We start from the raw sequence: 25720 nt of genomic DNA, 5'->3' as shown, positions 1-25720 counted from the left end.
ATAAAAAAGGAACAATGGGTAAAAGAAGCCAAAAAAATGGAGATAACAGATGGACTAAGGTTGATAAAAGAAGCAAGAAATGTAGGCAACCCTGTGAAACTACCCAAGACAATATACTAGGGAAAAGATACCAGGCGCTGCTCAACACTGCAGAAAAATACAAAGTTCCAGAAGTAAAGATAGTTAGAGAACCAGAGAGTACAGTCTGGAGGAAGACACAGTGTGCAGGTCAGACAGAGACTCTAGTCATAGGCAGTTCTTTGCTCAGGAAATCCATGTGTTGTAAGGATAATGCTTTCAGGATTGTGAGCTAGCTACCATCTTTTAATTAATTCTCGGGATATGGGCGTCGCTGGCAAAGCCGGCATTTATTGCCCATTCCTAATTGCCGTTGAGAAGGTGATACTGGGTCTTCTTGAACTGCTGCAGTCCGTGTGGTGAAGGTGCTCCCCCAATGCTGTTAGGTAGGTCGCTCCAGGAATTTGACCCAGCGACGATGAAGGAATGACGATATATGTCCATGTTGGGATGGTGTGTGTGACTTGGAAGAGGGGAATTTGAAGGTGATGGTGTTCCCATGCATCTGTTTCCTGTGTTCTTTAGGTGGTGGAGGTCATGGATTTGGGAGGTAGAGCATATTCAGGAAAGATTAGAAGGGATATTGAAGGGGACAGGTAGAGACCCTGTAATAGTAGTCCATGTAGGGCTAAATGATATTTCCGGTATATGGGAAAGGAGCAGAGTTCACCAAAAGACTTAAGGAGATAAATGAGTGGCTGGCAGCATGGTGTGAGTACACTGCGACCTTCATAAGTAACTGAATATTTCTGGAATACAAAGGATTGGGACAGGCGAGGACTGGTACCTTGTTGCAGTCCTGAACTACACAATTGTCTCTTTTCATTTTGGCCATAGTTGGCTGAAGTTAAAATGTTATGGTGGTTGAATTTAGATCTGCTGAGAAATTCTGTTCTGTGCAGACAGCTCACAGTTTAGATAACGTCTAACACCATGTCATGGAACTAGCCAGAGGCTCATTTTGGCTTTAAATAGACCTATTTACAACAAGAAACTAGGCAGCATTTGATGTTACCTCTTGAAACATATCTAGAAAGCACTTGAGTAAACATCTTAGTCTTGCGTCAACCCTGCAACTAATTCTTTTGAAATGGAAATACATTCTCATCCAATTTGCGATTATCCAAACTGGCGGCAATTTTAAAAATCTAGGCTAGCCTGGTCACACACAAAAATAATAGCCAGGTAACAAGGGAACATAAATTTAGGATTAGTGGTAGAAGCATAAATAGGAAAGATGGAGGAAATGTCATCATGTAAAATTGTTAGAATATAGATTTACCACAAGTGGCCATTGGAATTAGATAAACATTTGGAGAAGATAAATATTAAGTGGTAACGATAAGATCAGAGAAATGGGATTAATGCATAAGAAAGTTAATTGATTAACATTAAGCCATTGCACTGACCATCCACCACATTACTGAGCATGCTCTCCTGTAGCAAGATGGCGACGCCAAGACTTCATATTCACAGGCGAGCATGCGCTTCCTGGAGTCGCGCCGAGCAGATCACGGACACGTTCGGATGTTTCCGTCTCTGACTGTGACGCAACCGAATCGATCCCGAACGCGCTCGGGTATTTCAGTCCGTGACAGTGACGCATCGCAACCGATCCCGAACGCGCTCGGGTGATTCCGTCCCTGACAGTGACGCAACCGAACCGATCCCGAACGGACTCGGGTATTTCCGGCTTCGAATGTGACGACAGCGAGAGCACCGGCAGCGGCCGTTCAACCCAAAGCCCGAAATGGAAGGAAACCGAGACGAGGCGGAACGCTGTACGGAAATCGGTTTGAACGCGCTGAAACACGGCAACAGGGAAGAGACGCTCAAGTTCTTACGGAAAGCTCAGAAGTTGTACCCGACGGAGAAAGTTAAAGGTGAGAGCGGCGGCGCTGCGCGAGGGTTAGGGTGAGGGTAAACTGCGGCCTGCCTCTCGGACCGGGCGCCACCAGTGCGCATGTGTCGGGTGCCCGCGTGGCTTATGGGAGTTGTAGTTCAGTGCAGCATAGCGCGTCATTGTGTGGCGACCTGGTGGAACTACAACTCCCGCGGTGCACCTCGGCAAGCCCCACAACACAGCCCTTCCCCCCTCCATACAATGTCTTAAGTGTAATTACGGGGCAAAGGGCTTGTGATAAATGTAGGCCGAAGAGGAGGAAGAGTTAATGTAGTAAAAGGAGCATCATTCAAATCACGATTGACAAGTGTCACTTCGTCAATCACTTATTTTGGATTGAAAATGTCTCTTACTTTCAGAAATATACACAGCTCCATATACATTATTTTAATGGGTCTGTAATGTATGCTGCTTGTACTGTCTGTCCTAACACTTCCCCTGCCTTGTTGGCTTTGGAATAGTGTAGTATTATGGGCTGCATATTATGATCTATTAGGAGTGTATCTGCAAGCTTCACAGATCTCTCGAGTTTCATACATTAGGTTCAACACTGACATGGGGTAAACAACTCTGAGCCGGGGTTTACTGATGTTCCCCATCAATGATGCCATAATCATATAACATCCTAATGGCCGGGTTTGGGGGGGGGGAATAATTAATACCACCCTTATATCACAAGATGGGTTTCTGAAGTGTTACTTATCTATATTATACAATGGGAGAGAAGGACAGACTGCGACAACATACTTTGAATGCCTCAGCAGTTGTGCTGGTATCTGCTTCTCGTGTATTGGACTTGTGATGAAGACACTTCACCTCAGTGCCTCGGTGTGGCCAATTCAATATGTCATAATTGTTCTGTTGGACAACCCATGGCCGAAAGCCTGGTCCTTAGTCTATGCTGAGTTTGCTGATTGCAGTTATGATAGCAAAGGAAGCATTATCACGAGCCTCCGTGTTCCTGTGGTTAGGGATCTAGAGGTCCTTAGCCGGTGATTTCTGCTGGAAGAGCAAATGTGGACATTGGGTGAGGACAGCATCGCACTTGGTAGTGATGCCTCCCATCATTGAATAGCCTGTCTTCAGTCAGTGTTGAGACTTGCACATGAATAATGGCTGCTTGTGCAAGTCCCAGAGTATGGCTGGTACTTGTAGAACTGTGGGGAAGGAAGGAATTTGATGATGGGGAAAGTACAAACATTAAATGCAACATGTGACATACGGTGCTGATGGGTTAATTGAGAGAACAGGAAAGAAGATACTGCAATTCATTTTCCTCATCAGGGTTCGAGCGTAAGAACTTGGTGGCGTAAGCACTTATCGCAAATTTGGGTACAATCTGTGCATGATTTTCCTCCGATTGGGGAGGAAAATCCTGTGCAGTTTGTGCCCAAGGTTGGAATAAGTGCCTCGACTCTGCCAAGCTTCTGCCTGGGCGCTGAGGTTAAAATCCACCCAATTGTGTCTGGGGGAGTTCGGGAACTGAATTAACTTCAGCAGAGACACTCCATTTACGCAGCACACTTCAGTTGCCTGATCTGATTCATGTTACTTGGCTCAGCATTGGGAAGCAAATAGATTAACCACCACCACCAGCCATATGTTATCAGCATTCTCTTGTCCAAATAAAACCTTTAAAACGCAAATAAACTTGAAAAGGTAATTGGAATTCCTTGTAGCTGTTTGCAAAATAGTGTTATGAAGGGCAAACTTAGCATGGGGTCAGGAGGTATTCCTTTATTCAGTGGGTAATCAACAGAGGTAACAAGTTGCTAGGAAAAGTGGTGAGGCCAGAATACTGGACTTAATTTAAGAAACAGCTGAATACTGAAATGGGAAGGCAGGAGAATTGAGATTCGATAAGGTAGATGCAAAGAAACTATTTCCTTTGGTGGGGGGAATCCAGAACAAGGGGAAATAATCTTAAAATTAGAGCTGTGCTATTTAGGAGTGAAATCAGGCAGCACTTTTTCACACAAAGGCTAGTGGAAATTCTCTCCCCCCCCCCCCCCAAAAAGGCTGTGGATAATGGCTCAATTGAAATGTTCACGACCGAGACTGATAGATTTTTGTTGCTTAAGGGTATTAAGGGATATGGAGCAAAGGTGAGGTTCAGATCAGCCATGATCTAATAGAATGGCAGAACAGGCTCGAGGGGCTGAATGGCCTACTCCCGTTCCTATGATTCTGGAGGATGCCATCTAATGGGACAGAAGGGCCTTTTTCATCTGATCGACCTCATTGAAAGATATCTGATGAGGGACTCATTGTTTTTATGGAGAAGTAATGCCAAGATCGCCTTATTCCACATGAAGCTTTTCATTATAAATCTGGTTTGATACGCTGACCTTGTCATTGAGGAAGTTGGCAAAAGTAACTGGTCATTGTTTTTAACTTTTGCTGCTCTTTGTTCTTACGAAAGGCAAAGGCCAAATACCAATATTAATCTGAAACTAGCAGCAGGCTATGTCAGCGTGGTTCAGTTGGTAGCCCTCTTGCCTTTGAGTTGGAAGATTGTGGTTTCAAGCTCCACTGCAGAAATTGAGCGCCTAATCTTGGCCTGGTAGCACTGAGTGCTTGTTTGTGACTTTTTAAAAATTTGAACAAATAATCCACAGTTAAACCCCGGTGCTGTACATTCAGACAACGATATCACCTGTAAAACATCAGGACCTTCACTTTTCACAATCTCCATTCATGTTTTGTCTTCCAATAGTCACAAAGTTTCTGATCAATTGTGTATCCCTTCACCATTGGTGGCAGAGCCATCAACTACCACACGCTGCACTCTGAAACTCTCTCTTTAAACCCTTCCCCCTTGTCTATCCACCTTTAAAAACGTCCTCAAACATTACCTTTTTGACACGCCTTGGGTTATCTGCCCAGCTCTCTCCTAACTCACGCTCAGCATCTATTTCCACCCTTATGAAGCACATCAGGATGATTTTCTTTGTTAACAGTGTTGTATAAGATCCAAATTGTTACTGAATTTGTGCAGAATTGGCAAGATATACGACGTCAACAAGTAAAGTGGCCTAAAATTCACCAAATATAGTCGCAAAATAATTGAAATTTTATTTAACAGCAATTTGCATTTATATATAGCACCTTTTAATGCAATAAAATACCCGAAAGCACTTTTCAGAGGTGCAGCTGGACACTAAACATTGATGGGAAAGAGTTGGGGGGAGGGGGTGAACAAAGGTGTGGTCAAAGAGGTAGGTTTTGAGGGGGCTTTTGAAAGGGGAGAGAGATATCAACATATACCAACATGCTTAAAGGGGAAGGCGCTGACCAAATTTGATTTCAAATTTAAAATTATTTCCCTTGAAAAGAAAAGAAAGACTTGCATTTATATAGGTCCTTTCACGACCTTGGGACGTCCCAAAGCGCTTTACAACCAATGAAGTACTTCAGTAGTCACTGTTGTATTGTAGGAAATGCAGCAGCCAATTTACCCCACATACAGCAATCTGATAGGTAATCTGTTTTTAGTGGTGTTGGTTGAGGGATAAATATTGGCCAGGACAACAGGGTGAACTCCCCTGCTCTTCGAATAGTGCAATGGGATCTTTTACATCCACCTGAGAGGGCAGACAGGGCCTAGGTTTAACATCTCATCTGAAAGACAGCACCTCCGACTGTGCAGCACTCCCTCAGTACTGCACTGGAGTGTCAGCCTGGATTTTGTGCTCAAGTCTCTGAGCATGGGTATGGTTATGGCTCTGAACTAGCAACAGAGATCTTGAGTTCAAATCCCACCATGGCAAGTTGTGAAACCGAATTTAAAGAAATCTGTCAATTTGTGGCTAGCAATAGAAAATAACCATGAAAGATGCTGGATTGTTGTAAAAGCCCAACTAGTTCACCAATGTCAGGGAAAGGAACCTACCACCTCTCCTGATCTGGCCTACATGACTCCAGTCCCACACAATGTGGTTGACTCTTAATGCCCCCAGAACACTTTGGGATGGGCAATAAATACTAACTTGCCAATTTCACCTACAAGGACAAAATTTGAATAATCCCTCCATGGTCTCGTCCCTCCCTATCTCTGTAGCCGCCTCCAGCCTTACAACCTCCCCCCACCAAACTCTCTGTTCCTTTGCCTCTGGCCTCTTACATATCCCACCCTCCCTTTGCTCCACCAACGGCAGCCGGTCCCTTCAGCTGCCTGGGTCCTACTCTCTGGAATCCCCTCCCTAAACCTCTTCGCCTCATCACCTCCCTTTACTCCGTTCCTTGAAGCCCAACTCTTTGACCGAGACTTAGTCTTTTCAGCCTTGCAAGGAGGCATTTGAGAGGCGATCTTACAGAATAATTAAGGGTGTAGGATAGGTAAAATCCAGAATATTACTTTCAATTAACTTGTGAAAGGACAAGGGGACACAGGTTCAAAAAGGTAAATTTAAGACTGATATCAGGAAACTCTTCACACAAAACACTTCACCCAACTTCTCCTAATCTCTCCTTTGACTCTAGCATCCATTTTTCCTTGTGCCTCTTGCCGTGAGAATTTAAAGGTACTATATAAGTGCAAGTTGTAAAGGTTATTGTTGTTGAATGCTGATCACCATCCACGCTTATGTGATTTTAAAAAAATGTAAAATATTTCAGTTCAGGGGCTTTCCTGTGCGATTTCATGGGGAACCCTCAAAAATCTCCCCCTTGTATCAGTCTTTGCACCCGATGCGGAGCTGATGCAGGGTATCAATTGCTGTCAGACACACGTTGGAATGTTATTACCTTTTGTTCAGCCTTTGATGTAGTCACATTGGTGTCGGCAACACATTAGCCAGACCTGTTACAATTTGTGTTAAACACCAGATGCCTTTGTTCAGTTGTCATTAACCACAAATTGTAACAGCTTTGGCCAATGTGTTACCAACTCGCAGTGTGACCTCATCAAGGGCTGAGGGCCGACCGATATAAAGTGTCCAACGCTGACATACAGTGAAATGTGCTGGAATGTTAGTTGAAATTCCAGTTTTTGCCCTTTCTCAGTGTTTTATCAGCATAGTTGGAGCTGCTATCTTCTGGATGAGATGCTAAACCGGGGTCTCCAACTGCCTGTTCAAATGGATGTTATCGATCCCGTGGCTCTATTTGAAGAAGAGCAGGGACTCCTCCAGGTGTCCTGGTTAATATTCCTCCTTCAGCCAACATGACCAAAAAATTGATTAACAGCATTGAGAAGAGCCACAAGGTCTGTCAAAGGCCTGCGTTATGGGCAAAGACAATAACAACTTGCATTTATATAGCGCCTTTAACGTAGTAAAATGTCCCAAGGCGCTTCACAGCAGCGTAATCAAACAAAATTTGACACCGAGCCACATAGAGTGATATTAAGACAGTGACCAAAAGCTTGGTCAAAGAGGTAGGTTTTAAAGAGTGTCTTAAAGGAAGAGAGAGAGGTCGAGAGGTTTAGGGAGGGAATTACAGAGCTTAGGGCCCAGGCAGCTGAAAGCACAGCTACCAATGGTGGAGTGATGGAAATTGGGGTTTCACAAGAGGCCAGAATTGGAGAAGCTCAGATCTTGGAGGGTTGTCGGGCTGGAGGAGGTTACAGAGATAGGGAGGGGCGAGACCATGGAGGGATTTGAATACAAGGATGAGAATTTTAAAAGACTGGAGAGACTTGGTCTTTTCAGCCTTGAAAGGAGGAGAGAGGTAATCTTGTAGAGTTACACAGAATAATTAAGGATGCGGAAATGGTAAATCCAGAATATTACTTTCAGTGAAATTGCGAGAGGTTAAGGGGACACAGGTTCAAACTAGTAAAAGATAAATTTATCGATATCAGGAAACTCCTCACACAAAACATAATCGACACTTAGAACAGATTCCCAGATAGAGCAAAAATTGAAACGTAGGAACAGGAGTAGGCCATTCAACCCCTCGAGCTTGTTCCGCCATTCATTTAGATCATGGCTCATCTGTACCTCAACTTCGTTCACCCGCCTTTGGTCCATATCCCTTAATACCCTTACCTAAAAACAAATCTATCGATCTTAGTCTTGAAAATTTCAATTGATCCCCAACATCTACAGCCTTTTTGGGGAGAGAGTTCCTTTGTGTGAAGAAGTGCTTTCTGATTTCACTCCTAAATGGCCTAGCTCTAATTTTAAGATTATGCCCCCCTTGTTCTGGATTCTCCCACCAGAGGAAATAGTTTCTCTGTATCTACCCTATCAAATCCCTTAATTATTATAAATACCTCAATTAGATCACCCCTCAACTTTCTAAACTCAAACGAATACAAGCCAAGTTTATGCAACCTGTCCTCATAGTTTAACTCTTTAAACCCTGATAGTAATGGAAATGAAAACTTTGGAATAATTTGAGAAACAATTGGATGCTGCAGTGGGAGATGTAGGGTCTTTCTAGATGGATGCTATATAAATGGAAGGATCCTTTAATTTTTGGGCCATTTTGTTTCATAGAAATTGTATTTTTTAAAATTCCTTTGCTCTGCTCTGAATGCTGAACCACCGGTCTAGACTAATAACAGGGTTTGAAATTATATAAAGGTGCTTTAGTTGTTTTTGTCTGAAATAATGACATTTACTTGAGCTCATTGCGAGGCTCTGGTCTCATTTACGTAGGCTGTGCAACCTACGGAATGAGCACTGAGACATACAGGAAGCTGAAAATCTTTTAAAGGAGCAGGGAATAAGCAGTTTTCATTTTTTTCCGAAGTTTATTTGCTTAAAAATTGGCTTCAGAATTGTTGCCCAGGTAGTGCTTTATTTTCAGTTTTAACTATAGAACTGTGTATATTAATCCAATAGACCCCTGAGTGTCAGACCTGGCTGTTTTCCTCTATATGACCATCAGCTGTGTTCTGCCCCAGGGTAGGTCCTAGCTCAAGTCTCACATGTGAGATTCTTGAGTCAATGACTAGGGAAGAGTAGCTGAGGTGGTTTCCCATTGCCCTCCTCGTGTTTTTTTTATTTTCGAAGTACCTTCTCCTGGGTGGGCTTGAACCGAGGCTAAAGAGCCCCACTTACACTTTACCATGGGAGGGAGTCATCGACACAAGTACCCCCGCTGGGCATCCACCCAATATTCAGAGTCGATGCACAGGTCTCCACTCGCTGGGAGTGGGGTCCAAACCCAACTCTCCTAACTCACAGGCAGGAATACTACCCCTGAGCCAGTGGTCACTGCATCCAGATGCGAATACCCTGTTAGATGTCAACCCAGTATTTAGAGACCATAGTCCAGTCTCCACTTGCCAGGCTGTCCGGAGTGGGGCTCGAACCCTTCACCTTCTGACTCAGAGACGGGAATGTTATCACTAACCCAAAGGCTCATTACTCCTACGTATGTATCAGTGAGTACATACTGTTCCTTTGTAAATTCTTCACACAGGCAACCTGCAATCATTATAACAATAATTTATTTCTATCATTCAATTAATGCCCAATTAATGATCCACTGTGACATATTAGTTGTGTGATAAACTATCATGGCTGTGTCTTTGCAGCCCTTGATAACATTGATTTATTAGGCCATTGCCACCTGGCTAGTGGGTAGTTGGTGTCTAATAGTCTGGAGCCCAGTTCTGCAATGGCTGGGTTGCTCTAAACCATGCAAGGTTACAGTGACAGCCACAAAGTGTTTCTGACATTGGAAAATATTTTGAGCTTTTTCATTCTGAGGATTCTAACTCTGACTGTAACAACTTATGACTAGAAGGCCTGAGAACTAAATGCATCTTGCAACTCAAACATTGAGTACAATTTTAAAGAAATTGTAGTTCTTAATTTCTTTTGGAATTGACCTGAATTTCTGATGAATGGTATAAATATGGTGCTTTGTATCAGGAGGGAGCTGTGAGCCCTGCCTACGAGAGTGCCTGTAAATACATCATAGGTTGATTGAGTTGATGTGCTGTACTGAATTTTCTGTAAGGTGGTAAAGATCTCAAATTAATCTGTATGGCGGTCCTTGTAGCAAAATACATAAACATCTGTATTATATTTTTATAATACAAATATCTCTGTATTTTGCCACAAGGAATGGCTCCAGGGGCTCAGTGGCCTACTCCTGTTCATGTGGTCTTACATGACTGCACATATATAGGGTAAACGCATTGTCTTTTAAATGGAGTTACATCTGAAGCTGTCTTTCCTGACAAAATTTCAAAATGGAGACTGAAGCCCGGTTATCTGCGAGATACAGGAGTGTGAGAGGTTGCAGCCCCTGTTCCATTATTTGAGGGGGTCTGCTCCTCAACTTCTGCCTCCACTTCAGTCCCACGCTCCTGATCTTTGGCCACCCGATGCAGAGGGAAGCGGGCAAGTGGGAGGATGTGCTCCTGGGCTTGGCCAAGGTGGCCATCCACAGGTCCAGATTGGACGTGGGGTGGGGTGGGGAGGGGCGGTCGCTCTGGCTGCCTCTCTTCCGCAGCTTTCTCCGTGCCCGGGTGGCCCTGGAGAAGGAGCACACGGCGTCCGCCGGTACGCTTGAGGCCTTCTGCGATCGGTGGGCACCGCAGGGACTGGAGTGTATACTGCTGATATTATTTAATTTGATAAGTTTCCTCTTTTTTGTTATGATTTGGATATCTATTAGTTGTGTCCTTTTGTTAGATTTTTGGGTTTGATGACACTGGGGCATAATATAAGAAAATCCTGAATCCTAAATCCCATTTGCCTTTTTATGGCCTTTTCTAGGCACTGATTCTATTTTTATTATTTTAAGTGTTGTACTCAGGTTTTTTTTGTGAATTATCCTTCTATGTATTAACTTACTTGTAAATAAATCTAATACTTTTAGCCTGAATATATTGGTCTGACAGCGTGGAGTTTGCCGCCTTTTGGAGAAGGCAGGAGGACACGGTGGGCATCCCATGTGATCTCCAAACACCAAGCCATAGTTAAGGAATTATTGCTAGTCCTGTAGCACGCTATGACACTTATGGCCTGCGCCAGGGTGCATCGGAGGCCCGGTCAGCTTACGGAAACTGCCTTAGTGCCATGAGCGCAAGTTAAAAGTGTTGGAGGAAGAGCCCAAACCGTAACAGTCCTGTCTGAGAACACAAAGCATGGAGCAAGGATAAGACATTTGGCCATCAAATCCATCCCTCCACAGGCCATATACAATCTGCTCTGACACGGACTGTACCTTGTTAAATCTCAAGGGAAACTTCTTAGGGTTTACCTCCCCCCACCCCGCCCAAAGAGATTGTCCAGCAAAAGTACACGAGGATAATTACCTGAGTTACATGAAGTAGATTTTCATGCATTTCTTAATGTCCTCACCGTAGGTCTGGGAACAGATCCCAGATGTTTAGGATTGGTCCTTTGCGGGGTGGGGGGGGCTGCGTAAATAATGGGAGAAAATAGTTCACAAAATTATTTTTCCTTTTTTGTGCTAACCTAAATAAATTATTATTCAATGTAAGTGAAATGCCCATGAGATAATCAGTCGCCAGATTCTCTGTGTGCACTGTGCTTTTGGACTGACATCATATTCATTCACCTTTTCCTCTTCCCAGATTTGATAGAATCCCTGACGCAGAATGGCCATCCCTCTGGTAACTTCAGCTCGTCAGAGCCCACAGATGCATCAGAATGTCACCAAAGGAAAGGAAGCAGGGTTTCCAGCTCTGGATCGGGGGAGGCAAGAGGAGAGGCTGCCAAAAGCTACACACCGGACCAGCTAGAGGCTGTGAGGAGGTACAGGAAGGAAGAGTAACCAGGGAGAAGGAAAAGATCACTGTGCCATGTGTTTTTGTGTTTGGGGGTGGGGTGGGGGAAGGTGAGACTGGGGACGCCCCATAGAAGGACACTGGCTGAGCCCTCTGGTTTTCGTACTATATGATCGAGGCTTTTGTTAGGATTGTTGTAACCCCTCTCCCTGAAAAAGCAATCGTGCTGCTTCTCTCAAACATTCTGCCCATGTGGGAGAACTTAGCGCTTGTACCTAAAGAGTACACCTGTGGGGTTCTGCCGCCTGTAATCATCAGCATGAGATCCAATTTTGCAATCAGAAAGACAATGTTTTGTCTTAATTTTGAGGTATTTGGGGACTTAGCAGCCCCTATTACCACTGCCGGTGGTGAGACTGGTGCCAGACATAGGCAGGCACTTTTCCCTTAGAGATGGAAGGAAAATTGTTGAATGGACATGCAATTGATTTCAAGGTGGTACAGTCAATTCAGCATTCAGACGATTAGGAGGTTAAGGGGTGATCTTATAGAAGTCTATAAAATAATGAGGGGCATAGATAAGGTCGATAGTCAAAATCTTTTCCCAAATGTAGGGGAGTCTATAATGAGGGGGCACAGATTTAAGGTGAGAGGGGAGAGATACAAAAGGGTCCAGAGGGGCAATTTTTTCACTCAAAGGGTGGTGAGTGTCTGGAACGAGCTGCCAGAGGCAGTAGTAGAGGCGGGTACAATTTTGTCTTTTAAAAAGCATTTGGACAGTTACATGGGTAAGATGGGTATAGAGGGATATGGGCCAAGTGCAGGCAATTGGGACTAGCTTAGTGGTATAAACTGGGCGACATGGACATGTTGGGCCGAAGGGCCTGTTTCCATGTTGTAACTTCTATGATTCTATGATTCTATGATTGTTCTAAGCTGTTCAGAATGCTTGTACAACAGCTGTTGTGTGAAATTACTTTGTTCTTCACATTGACCATACAAATCACTGGTTAGGCCTCAGCTGGAGTATTGTGTCCAGTTCTGGGCACCACACTTTAGGAAAGAAGCCAAGACCTTGGAGAGGGTGCAGAGGAGATTTACTAGGATGGAACCAGGGATGGAGGACTTCAGTTATGTGGAGACACTAGAGAAGGGATTGTTCTCCTTAGAGCAGAGAAGGTTAAGGGGAGATGCAATCGTGGCGTTCAAAATCATGAAGTGTTTTGATGGAATAAATAAGGAGAAATTGTTTCCACTGGCAAGAGGGACGGTAACCAAAGGACACAGATTTAAGGTAATTGGCAAAAGAGCCAGAGGTGAGATGAGGATAATTTTTTTTATGCAGCAAGTTATTATGATCTGTAATGCACTGCCTGAAAGGATGGTGGAAGCAGATTTAATAGTAACTTTCAAAAAGGAAGTGGATAAATACTTGAAGGGAGAAAATTGTAGGGCTGTGGGGAAAGAGCAGGGGTGGGACTAATTGGATAGCTTTTTCAAAGAGCCAGCACAGGCACAATGGGCCGAATGGCCTCCTTCTGTGTTGTAAGATTCTATGAAATGTTTCCCTGCTGGAAACTGACATGTTGCTGTGCTTTCTGTCTGCAGAATAAAGAAGTGTAAAGATTACTACGAAATCCTAGGACTCGGTAAAGATGCCCCAGAGGATGACCTGAAGAAAGCCTACAGAAAATTGGCTCTAAAGTTTCACCCCGACAAGAACCAGGCACCAGGAGCTACAGAGGCATTCAAAGGTAAGTACCCTGGCACATGGGCATCTAGCTGGCAGCAGGAGAATTCCATTGTTGGTTATCTTAGGAAAGGAAAACAGGTAGATCCACTGGATTTTATCTCTGAGAGGAAGACTCCTATTTATATGGCATCTTCTTATCATGTCTCTCAAACATCTCACAGTGTTTCACACAATGAATTAATTTGAAGTGCAATAACTACGAACATACAAACAATGGCGGACAGGAAAAGACCCTCTGGTCCATCCAGCCTGTCCCACCCAACTGTGATGCTTTGTACATCACAATACATTCACTCCGCACCCCACCCGAAACCAAGTGATCTTCTGGGAGAGGCGAGAAACCAGGTAAAAACCCAAGCCAATTTAGGGGAGAAAATTTGTTTAATTCCTCTCCGACCCCCCTTAGGCGATCAAAACTAGTCCAGGAGGTCACTCTGGTCCTGATAATGCTATGCAGTACCTACCTTTTGTACAAGGTGATCTCTGCCCCAACAAGATATAGGTCCAGCTCTCTCTTAAAGGAATTCAGCGAATTGCCATCCACTGCACGATCCGGGAGTTGATGCTGGGACTGATGTTATGGAGGCAAACATGGCAGCAATTTTCAAGATCCTAAAAACACCAGTAAGATGAAGGACCAGTTAATCTATTTTTCGTGTGTTTGCTTCAGGATACTGGGAAAGCTCCCTGCTATTCTTTGAATAGTGTTGTGGGATTCGAACGTCTACCTAAACCCCCAGAACAGGCAGGCAGGGCCTTGGTTTAATGTCTCATCAAAGGGACAGCACCTCCGACATTGCAGCATTCCTTCAAAACTGCAGTATTAGTCAAAATTCTGTGCTCAAGTCCTGCAGCGGGCTTGAACCCACAACCTTCTGATTCAGAGATGAGTGTACTACTAAGTGAATTAAGCTTGCACTGATCCACACTACCGATCTTACAGGATCATATATACGCACCTATAAGACAACACATGTGTAAGATGACCCTCTACTCACGGGTAGAAATACTTAAAAAAAAATAATAATTACATAGAATGTACAGCACAGAAACAGGCCATTCGGCCCAACAGGTCCACGCCGGTGTTTATGCTCCACACGAGTTTCATCTCACCCTATCAGCATATCCTTCTATTTGTTTCTCCTCATGTGTTTATCGAGCTTCCCCTTAAATGCATCGATGCTATTCGCCTCAACTACTCCTTGCGGTAGCGAGTTCCACTTTCTAACCACTCTCTGGGTAAAGACGTTTCTCCTGAATTCCTTATTGGATTTATTAGTGACTGTGACTCAGTTTTTAGACATCAATTCCAGTGGCTCCCCAAAGAGTGGGAAACTTGATTTTAATGCACGCTGACTGTTCCAGACAGAGGAGGAGGACACACGAAATCTGGGGAAAGAGTGCAGGAGACAGAGAACCTGAGGGCTGGGAGCATAAGACAGGTAGCCTGAGGACGGACAGCAGGTCACTAAATTTCTAGCCTTGTATGAGTATTTTACTTTGGCAGGTTCCAGCTCATCCCTGAAACAAATTCTCGTTGTGACTATCAGGAACATAGGAACTGCTAAATGAGAAAAGACCAAGGTCCATCTAGTTCGCCTTCTACCATCCCGGTAGTCGCAAGATACAACAATAATGGAGTTGTTGACTAATTGTATCAATTAGTCTACAACAGACCCAGACAAGAAAACCCCAGTGGTGGAGGAGCTTAGGGATCCATGGGTCCAAAATCAGCTGTTCCTCCTAAGCATGTTACACTTACCACATGTCATGTTTCAAATTACTCAACCCAGGATCTCCGGAACATTCCTCCATCTCCGAGGAAATGTTTCAAGGGCAATGAATTAAATTATTTTTGAATGTGATCCAATGTTCATATTATTGACAAGTCAAGGTGAGACCAATTAAATGCCTTCCCTCGAGGAAGTTTGCTCGATTCTGTTACGAAATGTCGAAAGCAAGCAAGTACCGTTAATCTGACCCCAGTTTTTAGGATTTGTTCAAAAGTAGGGCTAATTAAAAAATATTCCATTTCCAATGCTCTGATCGCTGACATATGGCCATGTAATTTTTTTACTCCCTGGCCATTAAGTGTTTCCCAGCTGAGCACCATTCCTGGGGACAGGAACATGACCAATTCCTAGTCTATACCATTGGTAGTTAATGAGCCAGTGACGCGTCTGAGCGCAGCCCAGGAACGGGGAATCCTTATGTATTTCCTTCCCTGTGGGAGAAATACTTGTAAACAATTTTACAACACCAAGTTATAGTCCAACAATTTTATTTGAAATTCACAAGCTTTCGGAGGCTTCCTCCTTCCTCAGGTGAATGTTGTGGAAATGAAATCCTCGAACCCTTCACATTTATAAATCACAGAACAATACCTGGTGATTACAGATAGTAGTCTTTCCAACTGCCCGTTGCCAAGGCAATCACAGTGTGCAGACAGAGAGGTGTTACCTACAAGGCCACCGAATATACAAACCACCAAAAAAAACAGAGAGAGAGAGGCAGAAACATAGAAAAGACAGCAAATGACCCGTTATATTAAAAACAGATAACATTTGTTCGCTGGTGGGGTAACGTGTAGCGTGACATGAACCCAAGATCCCGGTTGAGGCCGTCCTCATGGGTGCGGAACTTGGCTATCAATTTCTGCTCGATGATTTTGCGTTGTCGTGTGTCTCGAAGGCCGCCTTGGAGTATGCTTACCCGAAGGTCGGTGGCTGAATGTCCTTGACTGCTGAAGTGTTCCCCGACTGGGAGGGAACCCTCCTGTCTGGCGATTGTTGCGCGGTGTCCGTTCATCCGTTGTCGCAGCGTCTGCATGGTCTCGCCAATGTACCATGCTCTGGGGCATCCTTTCCTGCAACGTATGAGGTAGACAACGTTGGCCGAGTCACAGGAGTATGAACCATGCACCTGGTGGGTGGTGTCCTCTCGTGTGATGGTAGTATCTGTGTCGATGATCTGGCATGTCTTGCAGAGGTTACCGTGGCAGGGTTGTGTGGTGTCGTGGACGCTGTTCTCCTGAAAGCTGGGTAATTTGCTGCGAACGATGGTCTGTTTGAGGTTGGGTGGCTGTTTGAAGGCGAGTAGTGGAGGTGTGGGGATGACCATAGCGAGGTGTTCGTCGTCATTGATGACATGTTGAAGGCTGCGGAGAACATGGCGTAGTTTCTCCGCTCTGGGGAAGTACTGGACGACGAAGGGTACTCTGTTGGTTGCGTCCCGTGTTAGTCTTCTGAGGAGGTCTATGCGATTTTTCGCTGTGGCCCGTCGGAACTGTCGATCGATGAGTCGAGCGTCATATCCCGTTCTTACTATGGCGTCTTTCAGCGTCTGTAGGTGTCCATCGCGTTCCTCCTCGTCTGAGCAGACCCTGTGTATTCGCAGGGCCTGTCCATAGGGCATGGCCTCTTTGACGGAGAAATACTTGGTATTGATGCAGCTCCTCCTCTGATGCAACAGCAGTGGCTGTAATCAGGATCTGCCTGTATGGGGAATCACAGATGCAGACCTGCATCCTATAAGTCTATGGCTTAACGCTTTGGAGCAAAGGCATCATTGTCCCATATTTCTTCCATCTCTAGCAGTAGGACGCAGATCTGTTTGACCTTATGTTAATTGTACGAAAAGAAATGTAATTTGAAAACTCAATATATATTAAATTCTGTAAAATTGTTTTCTTTGTAGGGGTGTGACATGGTGTCTGGAAATTCATAATAAATGATAAATTATGGGATAGTTTTGGTTTGAGTTTGAATGGCTGATTGCTGATGCTGGAGGGACAGGCTTTTGTTTGAAGGTTCTGTGTTTCATCTTGCCCATTATGACATTTGGTCTGACCCTCTCCCCTTTCCTTCAGCTATTGGGAATGCATACGCAGTGCTCAGCAATCCGGAGAAGCGGAAACAGTACGACCTGTACGGGGATGAAAAACAGGCTGCAAACCGACACAGTCATGGTGCCTCCGACTACCACAGAGGCTTTGAGGCAGATATCTCACCCGAGGACCTCTTCAACATGTTCTTTGGTGGTGGATTCCCCTCTGGTATGTTTTGGTTGGGGTTGAGGAAGTATTTCCAATAACTGCAGTATACAACCAGTTAACTTGAAACCAGTTAATTTGTAAACAGTTCACCTAACTACAAGACTGTCACATAATTTGCACCTATTAGCTATTGCTGACAGATTAATATTGCTAATATTTGTTCTAATTACTATTATAATGTCACCAGGTTAACATATTTCACAGAGTATAGTATCAAATAAGGTATTGATAAATAGAATTGAATCAATGTTCATTAAGCAAGTTTGGTCTTCTGATAAAGTACTGCTCATTCAGGAATTGCACTTTATCATTTAATTACCATCCTATTACTGATTGATCCCAGAGATTGTTCTTTAATCCAGGTATAAACTGGAATCTGTTTGAGCAACAAGTATTCCAGCCTTATTGCTTCCTCGTTGAATTTGCAATTAAATCACTGAAGCAAGCAGGCACATTTGTGCATGCAAGACATGTCAGGACAGGAGGTGGCCATTCGGCCCATCATGCTTGTGCCAATGCTAACTCCACACTGAAGCTCTCTAATCCTGTTACCCTGCTCTTTCTCCGTACTCTTTGATATTTTAGCCCTTCAAGTCTTTATCTCGTTCCTTCTTAAACATTGTACTTGACTTAGCTTCAGTATCACAACAGTGTAGAACTACAAATATAGATGTCTAGCTGTGCACTATTATAGTTAGTAGAAATTTCTGTGTTGAATTCTACTTGATAGTAGTAATGTGACCTTTTTAAAGGAGGGGAAATCTGTTTAAAACAATTTGTTTGGAGGGGTGGAAGATACAGTCTGAACTTTGCACCTAAAACTTCCAAGTTTAAAAATAATTGACTTGTTTTGCCAGAAGTTTTAACTGTACGGTCTGCTTTAACCGCGTTAACTGGTTCATAGAAATTCTTTAACTGTTTATAGAATCATAGAAAATTTACGGCACAGAAGGAGGTCATTCGGCCCATCGTGTCCGTGCCGATTTATCTCATTCTACAATTGACTGAGGTTCAGTAGCCACCTCTGGTAATGTATTCTGCATGAAAAAAAGTTAACCTCCCCCTTAAATTTCTGTCAGGAATGCTGAGCCTGTGTCCCTTTGTTCCACAACTGTTGCAGATTTGCACCCATCTGAGCCCTGGGTCTCAACCTGGACTGATGAAAGTTACCTCCCTCTCAAGGAAACCACGTTTGAAATATATTTTGAGCTATCCCTGGTTAGACCTCAGCTAGAGTATTGTGTCCAGTTCTGGGCACCACACTTTAGAAAGGACATCAAGGCCTTGGAGGGGATGCAGAGGAGATTTATTAGACTGGTACCAGGAATGAGGGGTTTCAGCTATGTGGAGAGACTGGAGAAGCTGGGATTGTTCTCCTGAGAGCAGAAATGGTTAAGGGGAGATTTAATAGAGATGTTCAAAATGATGAGGGGTTTTGATAGAGTAGAGAGGGAGAAACTGTTTCCACTGGCGGGAGGGTCGGTAACCAGAGGACACAGATTTAAAATAATTGGCAAAAGAAACAGAGGGGAGATGAGGAGAAATCTTTTTATGCAGTGAGTTGTTATGATCTCAAATGCACTGCCTGAAAGGGTGGTGGAAGCAGATTAAGTTGTAACTTTCAAAAGGGAATTGGATATATACTTGAAAACAAAAAAACTGCAGAGCTATGGGGAAAGAGCAGGGGAGTGGAACTAATTGGATAGCTCTTTCAGAGAACCGGCACAGGCACGATGGGCCGAATGGCCTCCTGTGCTGTACGATTCTATGATTCCAACTTAGTTGCTATTGAGCATGAGCATTTAGCATAAAACTGCCCTCAGCATAGATTGACATTAAATTGATAGTGTCACTTAGAGAGGCCGTGGGCGTGGGAATTGGAAATACGGTTGTTGCTTTAGTGCAAAAGGAGTTGTGATTGTGAGATTTATGTAAAGATACATTGTTGGGCGGGTGCATCAGGCTCGTGCTGTACCTGAGCGGGGATTGCCTGGCACTGTCATTGGGTGACAAAAGCAGAAAAGTTTTTCATTATCCAGTACTACCCTCCTCCACCTTGATGAGTACAGAAGGTTGCCAAAAAATGTATATCTACATTTCTTAATGTTCAGTGGTCCACACGGTCCCAGTGTTCCACTTCACTGCAAAGAAAGAGAACGTTTTGCATTTATATAGTGCCTTATTAAGTCTCCCAGAAATATCTCAAAACACTTAACACAGTGAATTACTTTTGGAGTGCAGTGACTTGTTATGTAAGCAAACTTTTTCTTTCCTCTTTCTTTTGTCTCCTTGCCTCCTTCTTGGTAGTGGTTTTGTGATTGAAATCCTGTATATTTTGAAAATTCCTGGGGAAAGGCAATGCTCAAAAAAGGTGCTGATGTTTTACAGAATCTGGCACTAGCGTACCTTACGGGTAAGATCAAACTGCCTTGAATGTGGAGCCCTTCCTATTACTGTGAAGAGCCGCTGAGGTAGTATAGCGGGATCATGTTCCGCAGTGGGGACAAAGTGGACAAATGAAGATTTGATAACTGCATTATTGAACATCAAGCTATAACCCTGTGAGAGAGAACTGCCATTCAAATAATCGGTCAAACTCCCGTAAAATAGGACCCAACACATTGGTTCCTCATTCAACATCGAGATTTATATTTTAAAGATGTAAAACAGCTACATTTTAGAACGTATAAGTAAGGTTGATTTTAAATTGATTTTATAAAAACAGAGAATTGGCCACTCCAGTCTCATTGCACCTCCCAGGAGGTTGAATGTTTTGTTTAACTCGTTCATGGGATGTGGGCGTCGCTGGCGAGGCCGGCATTTATTGCCCATCTCCCATTGCCCTTGAGGAGGTGGTGGTGAGCCGCCTTCTTGAACCGCTGCAGTCCGTGTGGTGAAGGTTCTCCCACAGTGCTGTTAGCAAGGGAGTTCCAGGATTTTGACCCAGCGACAATGAAGGAACGGCGATATATTTCCAAGTCGGGATGGTGTGTGACTTGGAGGGGAACATGCAGGTGGTGTTGTTCCCATGTGCCTGCTGCTCTTGTCCTTCTAGGTGGTAGAGGTCATGGGTTTGGGAGGTGCTGTCGAAGAAGCCTTGGCGAGTTGCTGCAATGCATCCTGTGGATGGTACACACTGCAGCCACAGTGTGCCGGTGGTGAAGGGAGTGAATGTTTAGGGTGGTGGACGGGGTGCCAATCAAGCGGGCTGCTTTGACCTGGATGGTGCCGAGCTTCTTGAGTGTTGTTGGAGCTGCACTCATCCAGGCAAGTGGAGAGTATTCCATCACACTCCTGACTTGTGCCTTGTAGACGGTGGAAAGGCTTTGGGGAGTCAGGAGGTGAGTCACTCGCCGCAGAATACCCAGCCTCTGACCTGCTCTTGCAGCCACAGTATTTATGTGGCTGGTCCAGTTAAGTTTCTGGTCAATGGTGACCCCCAGGATGTTGAAGGTGGGGGATTCGGCAATGGTAATGCTGTTGAATGTCATGCAGAGGTGGTTAGACTCTCTCTTGTTGGAGATGGTCATTGCCTGGCACTTGTCCTCTTCATACTGTTATTTCTTCTTTTTTCACCACCTCTAGGCAATGTTCATGTATATAGTAATGGGCGAATGCGCTATACGTACCACAGACCCGAACGACGGGACCAGCATGGTGATGTGAGTGTACAGAATATTTGAATCGTACAGCGCTGAAAAGAACCACTCAACCCATCACGAACTGTGCACTCACTCCCATTCCTCTCTCCTTTCCTGTGCCTTTCAAAATGTTTCTTTTTCTCATTTTTATCCGCTTCCCTTCTAAAAGCTATCATGGATTCCGATTCCACCACTGTTTCTGGTCGGGTATTCCATGTCCTAACAACCTTCTCTGTAAATAAACAATTCTCCTTACCCCTCCCTTTGGTGATTATCTTACATTTATGCCCACTAGTTACCAGCTCACTGGCCAGTGAAAATATTTTTTTCCCCTATATTATCTTTATCGAAGCTCCTCGTAATTTTGAATAGCTCGGTTATCCGCAGATTTGTTCCCTTTCCTTGAGTGCTTTACTACGGGTCATATTTTCCATCTTTTGAAATTTGACTCAATTCCAGATGGAGATGTTCTTCTCAATAGGCATTGCACAACATACAGGAAAGACCAGCTGCTCCATCAAGCCTGTCTCTTCTCACATGGTGCAACCGACATGCGCCATTAAACCCATTCTCCTCTCTGAAACTGTCACTGTGCTTAACTAATTCTTTATGTATGTGTAATATTTATACCATTTAAACATTACTGATGTGTGTGTGTGATTTGATTGAATTGCTGTTTTTCTTTTTTGCAGGGTGGGTTGGCGCTCTTTGTACAGTTAATGCCAATACTGATCCTGGTTATTGTCTCTGTGATGAGTCAAATGATGGTATCAAGTCCTCCCTACAGTCTGAGCCACAGGCCGTAAGTCAAACCTTGAGTTCCTACATAGGCTCGTGACTGGATAAAATCTGATTCATCCCCCATTTAAACTTCTGGCTATTCCAGAGATTGTCACGGAGAGCATCGAGTCCCTTCTTTAGCTTGAACAATCTATTAAGGGGAACAGGTTTTTTCATAAAGTAAGCTGGAAAGAGAGTTAAAGTAATTTGATTTTGCAGGTTGCAGACACCTTTCGAGGATGAGTTAGCTACTAGAGCTGAAGATTAGACAGATGGCAGTGTCCTCACGAGCTCTATATTTAAAGTGCCCATGCTGTTAGCATGTGTTTTGTACTAGCATTGATTTCATGTGGTTACACAGAGTTAGGAATTTTTAGGGTACATTCCAAACCCTGAAATTATGTAAGAAAGGGTCTCTTCATTTCCCCCCCGCCCCCTGCAAAATGTTTCAGTGAGTTTATCCAACAAGTTGCATTTATATAGCGTCTTTAATGTAAAACAAAGTCCGACGACACTTTACAGGTAGAGAGGTAGGGGAAATGCATGCTATGCCAGGAAGGGAGAAATTAGCAGGGGTGACTGAAAGCTTGGTTGTAAAGATGAGTTTTGAGGAGGTTTTGAAAGGTGGGGGGAGAGATAGAGAGAAAGAGTGTGGAGGGTTTTAGGAAGGCAGCTCCAGAGAGAAGGCTGAGGTAGCTGAAGGCTCTGCCAAGTCAGGGTAGTGAGATTCCACAGGGATTTGCAGACAAGGCCGAGGATGTTAAATTTAACGTTTTGGGAGACAGGAGACATCAGTGAGGACAGTGCAGGACAGAATACAGGTGGCCAAATTTTGGACAAGTTGGGATTTTATGGAGGTTGGGAGGCCGGCAAGGAGAGCTTTAGAATAGTCAAATAAGTAGCATAGGCAACGAGCGGGAGACCAGGAGCCTGAGAGAAGGGAGCGGGAGTTGAGTAGTGCTGGCGAGTCCAGAATAGACGAGAGTAAATCTAGGCCAGGAGTCAGTAAGTGTGCTCCCCTTACCCCGCCCCACTCTTTTCAACCCCGAAACAGTGACCTAAATTTCTAGTTTTATACACGAGCGTGTAAAGTACAAGTAGCAGTGGGATGTGAGTTCACACCCACGATTGCCTGCACAGTGTGTTGTGGCACTGAGCAGAGACCATTGGGAAAGAGGGAACATCTGACAGAGCATCAGAAACTACCTTTGCGTATCAGCCTCTGTCTGGGCATAGACATCCCCTTGAATCCCCAACACGTTATGTGGGACACCACAAAAGTGGAAGGGGCAAAAATTGTTTCTTTTGTCTTAATTTGCAGTGCAAGGTAGAATACCTATGTGTGCTGTGGACTATAAATAACACTAATAGTTTGCCATCTGTGAGAGTATTGTAATCTTGAGCTGTCGTTTGTTCCCAGGTCCGTTGGTCACATTCACAGGCGGGCGACAGAAGTACTGAAGGTGCATTACTATGTGGCAGATAAATTTGCGGAAGAATATACAGGGCAAAACCTGAAACTGGTGGAACGGAACGTAGAAGAGGATTTTATTGCAAACTTGCGGAATAACTGCTGGAAGGAGAAACAGCAGAGTGAGTAATGGCGGGCAGGGGAGGAAGGATCCTGTGTACCCCTGTAACACTCCATGTTTATTTTGAAAAATCTTAATATTTTATAATATTAAAAAAAGGTATTTTTAAAAATTCGTTATCGGGATGTGGGCATCGCTGGCAAGGCTGGCATTTATTGCCCATCCCTAGTTGCCCTTGAGAAGGTGGTGGTGGGCCGCCTTCTTGAACCGCTGCAGTCCGTGTGGTGAAGGTTCTCCCACAGTGCTGTTAGGTAGGGAGTACCAGGATTTTGACCCAGTGATGATGAAGAAACTATAGGATTGGGATGGTGTGTGACTTGGAGGGGGTGGTGTTCCTATGCAGTTGCTGCCCTTGTACTTCCAGGTAGTGATGGTCGTGGGTTTGGGAGGTGCTGTTGATGAAACTGTGGTGAATTGCTGTGGATAGTACACATTGTAGCCACGGTGCGCCGGCGGTGGAGGGAGTGAATATTTAAGGTGGTGGATGGGTTGCCAATCAAGCTTTGTCCTGGATGATGTCTAGCTTCTTGAATATTGTTGCAGCTGCACCCATCCAGGCAAGTGGAGAGTATTCCATCACACTCCTGACTTGTGTAACATGCACAGATGTCACACTTCAGCATCGCACTCTTTACAGATTGCAAAACAATCTTAAAATACTGGGTGCTTCTGAGTTGCAACCTGAAACTGACAAAAACATTCGAATCTGCTAAGTTCACCTAATAATTAAATTCTGATTTACTTGTTGCAGATAATGAACAGGTGCATTATCACAATGTGGTACAAAATTCCACATTCTAACATTTTTATTTTGTCTCTACAGAAGAGGGGTTGTTGTACCGTGCCCGCTATTTTGGGGATGTGGATCTCTACCAGAAAGCCCAAAAAATGAGCACACCGAGCTGTACCAGGCTATCAGAAGTTCAGGCTTCCCTGCATGGTTAGAACTGTCTGCCACATCAATAACCAGAGACCAGGTATGTCCTGTAGACACCAACATTTATTTACTGTCATTTCTTTTGGTCAACTGGGTGTCTGGTGCATACAGAAACTCATCAGCACATTGAAGAGCCTCCAAATCAAGCTACTGAGATTACACAATTTCTGTTTGCCTGATACGGAGTTTGCTTCTCTCTCTCTGTAGAAACACACATCTAAATCCAGAGAATTTAGGCACAGTTTGGCAAGGACCGAGGCTGCATGGACCTCCAACTGTATGCAGGGGTACGGCTGGTAATTAACCAGCTACAGTTGGTAGTACTCTTACCTCAGTAAAATGAAGAACAGTGGTTTTAATCATATTCTCTTTGCCAGCTCTATCATTTTGCAACTGTTGATAGGCTTATCACGTCTGTCACTGATTATGGGAGGACTGGTACAATAAGGGAGAGCTACCTTCAACAAAGACATTTTGAGGGATGAACTGAAACTTTGTGCCTGTGCCAGCTCTTTGGTATAACTATCCAATTAGTCCCACTCCCCTGCTCTTTTCCAATAACCCTATAAATTTTTTCCCCTTCAAGTATTTATCCAATTCCCTTTTGAAAGTTACTATTGAATTTTTATATAAATATAAAGAACATATTTAACCTGCTTTTGTCAATTTCCATTACTTTTTCCAAATTATTTGTTTTTCTCCTGTTCCCTCTTTGTCTACTTACCCTATATAGCGAAGGAGATGATGATTATTAAAAAAAGACCCTTGAAATTTGTCTTAAGACTGGATTTTGATTAGCCAGCAGCACTGCTGAAAATACTCACAGCCTACGAGCACACCACCACTGGACTTTTTATTATGAACTGGAGCAAGGTCTCCTGGACAGCACCCTGCCGTGCAGACTGCGAAATACTCGATTGGGTAGGAGACTGGGACAACGGAAAGCAGGAGACATGACTACGCATGAACCAAGTTTGTACATGTGCACTAGTCACTTCTAATGGAGAGAATCAACAGATGTGTTGAATTAATGATTTGGAAATTATTTATAGTTGTATATACATTGTACTTTATGCAGGGGCTGAAATCAGTTGTAACTTATTTTGCTCTTCTATAGAAATAAATCTGTACTGTGATGTACCTATGCCTCTGCATTCAGTTGCCCACATCTGTTACCTGTTTGAAGATTTGAAAAGCACAAAGGGAAACTTCTTAGAGCACGGTGGTGTCTGGCTCAGAGTGCGTGACAAATTTGTAAACGCAATCGAAGGGGTTCAGAGATGTTCTCGAACACGAGCATAAAGCTTGAGCAAGATTAGTCATC

General features: G+C 44.0%; 1 protein-coding gene across 2 annotated transcripts; it reads left to right on the top strand.

The window, feature by feature from the left end:
• The first annotated feature begins 1755 nt into the window (after positions 1–1755).
• Positions 1756–25536, top strand: dnajb12a (DnaJ heat shock protein family (Hsp40) member B12a). Of its 2 annotated transcripts, none has more exons than XM_067972435.1 (9): positions 1756–1961; positions 11487–11667; positions 13248–13393; positions 17261–17446; positions 21032–21108; positions 21780–21889; positions 23288–23460; positions 24283–24436; positions 25195–25536. In XM_067972435.1, exons 1-8 carry the CDS (start codon positions 1829–1831, stop codon positions 24402–24404), a joined length of 1128 nt encoding a protein of 375 aa, XP_067828536.1. In that variant the 5' UTR covers positions 1756–1828; the 3' UTR covers positions 24405–24436; positions 25195–25536. The 2 variants fall into 2 exon arrangements, with proteins under 2 accessions (XP_067828536.1, XP_067828535.1); XM_067972434.1 differs by having other exon boundaries at positions 25130–25536.
• The last annotated feature ends 184 nt before the right edge of the window (positions 25537–25720 follow it).

The sequence above is a fragment of the Heptranchias perlo genome, chromosome 36, assembly GCF_035084215.1.
Source record: "Heptranchias perlo isolate sHepPer1 chromosome 36, sHepPer1.hap1, whole genome shotgun sequence".
In the NCBI taxonomy this organism is placed as follows: domain Eukaryota; kingdom Metazoa; phylum Chordata; class Chondrichthyes; order Hexanchiformes; family Hexanchidae; genus Heptranchias; species Heptranchias perlo.
This window is presented reverse-complemented; position numbering and strand designations above follow the sequence as displayed.